The sequence below is a fragment of the Mustelus asterias genome, chromosome 17 (genome assembly GCF_964213995.1).
Source record: "Mustelus asterias chromosome 17, sMusAst1.hap1.1, whole genome shotgun sequence".
Lineage (NCBI taxonomy): Eukaryota > Metazoa > Chordata > Chondrichthyes > Carcharhiniformes > Triakidae > Mustelus > Mustelus asterias.
This window is the reverse complement of record NC_135817.1, coordinates 46303146-46309145: the sequence shown is the minus strand read 5'-3', so window position 1 is coordinate 46309145 and position 6000 is coordinate 46303146. Positions and strand designations below refer to the sequence as shown.

The 6000-nt window shown below is 39.6% G+C and overlaps 1 protein-coding gene across 2 annotated transcripts in view; it reads right to left on the bottom strand.

Annotated features, from left to right (window-relative positions):
* Positions 1-3904: 3904 nt before the first annotated feature.
* arl6 (ARF like GTPase 6) overlaps positions 3905-6000 on the bottom strand; it is a 40168-nt gene continuing 38072 nt past the window's right edge. The window contains exon 8 of one of the 2 annotated variants that reach the window (XM_078232569.1): positions 3905-5870. In XM_078232569.1, the coding sequence (XP_078088695.1) occupies positions 5845-5870 (26 nt within the window). In that variant the 3' untranslated portion in view covers positions 3905-5844. The remainder of the gene's footprint in view (positions 5871-6000) is intronic. The other variant, XR_013499905.1, reaches the window with a different exon arrangement.

Here is a 6000-nt window from a genome sequence, read left to right as displayed (position 1 = left end):
CCCCTGCCTTTTCCCAAACCTCTTCACATTGTCTCTATTCAAATAATGGCCCTCTTGAATGCCCCTGCTACACTTCCAGACAGATCACTCCTTGTACGAAAACGTTTCTTTGCTCATCATATTTGCTTCTTTTGCAGGTCATTTTAAATCTGTGACCTCTCCTTCTTGGTCCTTTTATGAGCGGGAATAGTTACTCCCAATCTACTCTGTCCAGCCCCTTCATGATTTTGAACATCTCTATCATATTTCCTTATAGCCTTCTCCTCTCCAAGGAAAACAGTCCCAACTCTTCAATCTATCCTCATAACTGAAGTTTCTCATCCCTGGAATCATTCTTGTAAACTTCTTTTGTACTCTTTCCAATGCATTCACATCCTTGCTCTAGTGTGGCACCCAGAACTGTACACAATACTCCAGCTTCGGTCTAACTAGTGTCTCATTTACCTGTCCCCTCCTCCACACAGGTTGATTTCTCTCACTTACCTGTTCCCTCCGCCACACAAACTGGTGTTTCTCACTCATTTGTAACTCCTCAATACCGACATGTCTTCCTCTTGCCTCTCTGTGTAACCGTTCTCATCCCATTCTGCAGAGATCCGTCTCTCTCTAGTTCATTATCAGTTGATCGGTAGCTCTCCCTTTTTGCTATCCTTTCCACTGATCTCCAAGTGCACCTGTAACATTAGCCTACACACTTCTCACTTTCCCTTGGTGTCGAGAAAGCATAGATCCTTTCACTTGCTGCTGGTCCCAAACTTAATCCATTTGAGCAAAACAAAGGTTCATATTATTTTCTATGCCCAAAACAATGTGTGAAAACAGCCGTCAGGAGGCTCACTACTCACCTCTCCTTCTCGGAAGTATTGCTCGTAGAGTTATCCTCTTCAACAGATTTGTTCGAAGAAAACAGTTTAGAGAAGTTTTTTGCGATGTCCTCCTGCCAGATTGCTGATAGTTTAAACGCACTCATTTCTCTCTCAAAGCTACAGGGAGCGGCACATCTCTTACCCAGCCAACTTGTAAACTTACACTGAAACCGGGGAAGAAAACGCAAGGTTAGACTGGTCAGACTTGTAAGGCTGGGCTGGAAGTACGATATTATTAATAGTCAAAAACTGTGGAGGAGGAGTTTCTGTATCTCAATCACGTCTTCAAACATGTATCGCACATACAAGAAAAAAACGATGCAGCAATTGTAAACATGTCCTATAGTATGAGACTGTATATGTAGCATCTTATTTTTTCTATCGGTAATTGACGTTTCAATTTTCTTTCTTAAAGCCTCCTTGTTCTTCAACATACATTAAAAGATAGTTTACATAGAATCGCTACGGTACTGAAGGAGGCCATTTGGCCCATCGAGTCTGCACCGACCACAATCCCACCTAGCCCTATTCCCTTTAACCCCATCTATTTACCTTGCTAGTCCCCCTGACACTAAGGGACAATTTAGCACGGCCAATCAACCTAACCCGTGCATCTTTGGACTGTGGGAGGAAACTGGTGCACCCGGAGGAAACCCACCCAGACACGGGAAGAACATCCCAACTCCACACAGACAGTGACCCAAGGCTGGAATTGAACCCGGGTCCCTGAAGCTGTGAGGCAGCAATGCTAACCACTGTGCCACCATGCTGCCCATCTTGTTATTTTCATACAATACCATAACCTGAAATATCTTCACTGTTAATTGGACATCTAACCCTTCTGAAATTAGGCGTTAATACTCAATTATAAGGAAAGAACTTTGCATTTATATTGCCTCTTTCAAGACCTAAGCACACCCCAAAAGCACTTTACCAACAAGGAAATACTTCAAAAGTCAGGGGAATTCGCTGTTGTGATATAGGGAAATACATCAGTCAATACAACATTCCATAAACAATGAGAGTATTGATATCAATAGCTAGATAATCTGCTTTTGGTGCCAGAGGTTGTAGGATTGATAATTGATTTGCTTATACAATTTGGTGGTTTAATTACTCAAGGATCAATAGTCAGATTTGTTTAATTTTCTACTGCACTCTTCTGTCTCCGTTTCCAAAAGGCTAAAAAAAAGGAAATACAATTTAATAAAATGTTAAATCTCGAGTTGGGTGTGATTTATGATTTTTAGTTTTGCCACTGCAGTAAGTTAGCTTATCTTTTTCTGCTAAGCAAACATACACATAAAAATGTATTGGTCTGGGTTTCATTTTCAGTCCCATCCTTCTAAATTAAGTGTTCATTGGGTCGAATGTCTGGTGACTGAGCCACAATGGCAAACCAAGTAGCGATCTGATGATGTGTTCCATTGTGAATGATAAACTGATGCACACTTGACTTTTGCCAGTTTATAAAGGGAATGTATTTACCAGAAAAGTTTTAGTTCAGTGCTGTTGCCTCAATATTTGTGATGCTAAGTTATTCACATTGGTAGTAAGAAAAACAAAATATTCTATGAAATGCAAGAAACATCAAAACATTGATGTGCAGAGAGACATGTGTGTACTCCTACAAGGAACACAAAGTTTGCATGCAGGTACAACAGATTTTTTTGCTCTGACTGTGGAATCAAGAATAAGAGATTGATCATGTAGGACTGAGATATGGAGGATTTTCTTCACTTAAAGTTATGAATCTTTGGAATTATCCACCTCAGAAGGTTGTGGATGCTCCATTGGCAAGTACATCTGAGACAAATTTTTGTTCTCTCAATAAAATCGAGGGATGCTGGCTGGGAAAGTCAGGTTGTGGTAGATCAGCTATGATTGTATTGAATGGTGGCACAGGCTCGAGGGGTTGCATGGTCCACTCTTGCTCCTCTTTCTTACAATCTTATATTTAAATGGCTGTGGTGTGAATCCTGAAGAAAGAAATAGACATTGATGCTTTCTTCCAGGAAGTAAGCTCAATTTGTTTCACTTTTGGGTGAGGAACAAAGGAGACCATGAAGGTCACGTGATAATGCAATGAAAATAATAGTGTATTCAACACTATCATACACAAGTGTGAGACTTTTGATAGTAAAATAACAAACAGCAACCAGTTAATCCAAGCATGATTAATAATGAAGATGGCAAAACTTGTAAAGGGTAATATAACAGGAGTGAATGTACATTCAAAGAGCCAGGTGTCTAAACAATCTTGACTGGGCTAATGTACTGGAGTTCAAAACAATACCAATTAGAGGTCAGTGGCCATACCATACCCAATACCAGGTCCTTCAATTGGGCACCTAGTGCCCTTGAAAGAGGATCACCTCTCCCCCTCCATCCACAAAGGTATAGGCCCTAGCGGCCTTCTGGATGCAAGGGAGAGCCATGCCAATTATATGTGATCACTGAGTTACCACTAAGTTCCAGAGAATTTGGGCTCAGGGAAAATTGGTGTCAATTGGCTCAATAATGAGTCTAACTGACAATCCACCGTGGGCAGCCAAGTTTCCCTCATGGGCCTATTCACGCTTCCAACTTAATTGTGGGAGTTTTCCCCATCATTAGGAGTCTGATGGGTGATTTCTACTGTAATTAAGTGGGCCCAGGCACCATGTTTCTTGCTACAATGGACTGCATTAAATCCAACACATTAAGTTTGTAGCGATGATGTAATGGGTTGGCAGTTAGAGGAAATACACGATTAAGGCTTGCAAGTGTGAAATGTATGCTGCAAGCACAACAAAACCACTGGATCAGTGGAAAGGAGAACAAATGAACTCTCTCTGATGGTTTCACTTTCTAGCACAATACAGGTAGGGATTTAGAAAGCCAAGCTATTATGTCCTATGTAAGTGTGAAAGCCTCAAAGTGCATATAGTACCCGTAGGAAAATAGTTGTCATGCAATAAAGTAGAACATTTCATGGGATTGGAGACTTCCAATCACATTTTGATATCTGAAGATTCCAAAAGAAACTGCACACCATTTGATTTGCTTTACTTTATTTTCAGTTCACAAGATAGGCTAAAATAAAAAAGGCCCCTTAGCTAATTTGATTTGACTCTTCTATAACACCCATCTAAACGTGATCAATAATAATCTAAACAAATACAATTAGAATTCTCTCATAACTTATTAACTTCTTAACTTGGGTGAACTGCAAAAATGAAACATGCAAAATAGTGCATTTGGTTTAGGTGACTTAACAAAATGGGCGAAGAAAGAAAAATAAAGGTCAAGTTTTTCTCTGTCATCATCTATGCAATGAATGGCCCAGATTTTGTGATGTGGAGATGCCGGCGTTGGACTGGGGTGAACACAGTAAGAAGTCTCACAACACCAGGTTAAAGTCCATCAGGTTTATTTGGTAGCAAATACCATAAGCTTTCGGAGCGCTGCTCCTTCGTCAGATGGAGTGGAAATGTGCTCTCAAACAGGGCACAGACACAAAATCAAGTTGCAGAATACTGATTAGAATGCGAATCCCTAAAGCCAGCCAGGTCTTAAAGGTACAGACAATGTGGGTGGAGGGAGCATTCACGACACACGACAGCGCAGAGTCGCTGAGCAGAAACAGTTTCTGCACAGTGTCAAGTCAAAAGGATCGCCAGGTTTCCAGCAACAGTGATGTCAACACGCAGGGTAAACAGTCAATCACATTGTGGAATTATCACAGCCCAGGAAGTGGAAAGTAAAATGTGCTCATTAATCATCAATTTTTACAAATTTTACAGAGATCAAAATAAAGATAAAGACTTGGGATTACTTGAAATATCAGAATTAAAAATGAAAAACTTAGGAGTTTTGTCATTATGGAAACATCTGACCTTACACAAATATAAAACTAGTTTTGTGGGGCAAGAGGTTCTTCATCAGAAGTTATAACTTAGTATAATGTTGAAGTGCAAGTTGCACCTTATTACAAGAGGAGATATTTTCATGGTTTTTAAGTAGTGATATTACAGTATAAAAAAGCAAGCTCTTGTCAGTTCAGTGGTTTCTAAAAGACTGATGTATACGGGGACTTCAACAGTGCACTCCTGTGGACGAGTGGGGAATCACAGAGCAACTTTTGGATTTCCAAGTTTAACGCACATGTGTGAACACCAGATGTTGCTGTGAGTTTCACTGTGAACATTGACAGTTTTCTCATTATTACAACAACAAAATCTGGGCCATGCAATTGGTGAAAAAGGGTCATGTTTTGAAAATACATATTTTTATGAAAACATCTGCAAAGGATGCACCAAGTCGAGAAGAATACTTTTGTTTTTATTTCAAGTACTCTGATTTGGCGTTTTGTAACAAATATCAGATTTATTACCTGCAAAAAGAGCTATGAATTGGTTCCCCTTCCCTGCTGGCCCACTTCAATGAAAAATGTTGTGCAGCTCTGTAGTAAACAAAGAGTGTTCCAATTTTACAACAACCTGACAGTGTGGCCTGTAGCATGGTTGCTGAGGATCTAACAATTATGGAGTGACACTGGGACCGGTCTGAAGTTATTTTTCATGCTGTTTAGAAAGATGCGACGTGGGAATGCATGAAGCCACTCCATCTCAGTTACACGTTTGGAGCCAGTTAGCCAGCAGCAAGCCCTGATTCAAGACTCTTTGTGCAAGTAGTACATTTGAAGTTTCTAGGAAACTGTGACATTAAATTCTTATCGAGTACACCTTACAGACCAATACAACTTGAAAGAATTCCATAATACAGTTCTAAGTAAAACAATACTGTATCCTAGCATTACAAAAATACTACATTATTACTTTGACTCCTATGTACATTATTTTGCCTTTTTAAGCATACGATTTAAAAGACAGATAAATTAAAGTTTGGTCCCCAACATGATGAGATATGTTTAGTACAATGTTCATTTCTCACGCTGTGCCAAATCATATTCTTCTGCATCTCTTTTCAGAGGTCTTCATACCTTCATTGCTTTGATTTGATCTGGTGAATCAATAACACAAAATCGATAATTTTGATGCGAGCAGGAAAGGGGAATGCTTTTTCTGATAGAACTAGCAAGGGTCAATTATAATCATATGTATTCACTAAAAAACAAAATGACCGTCACATC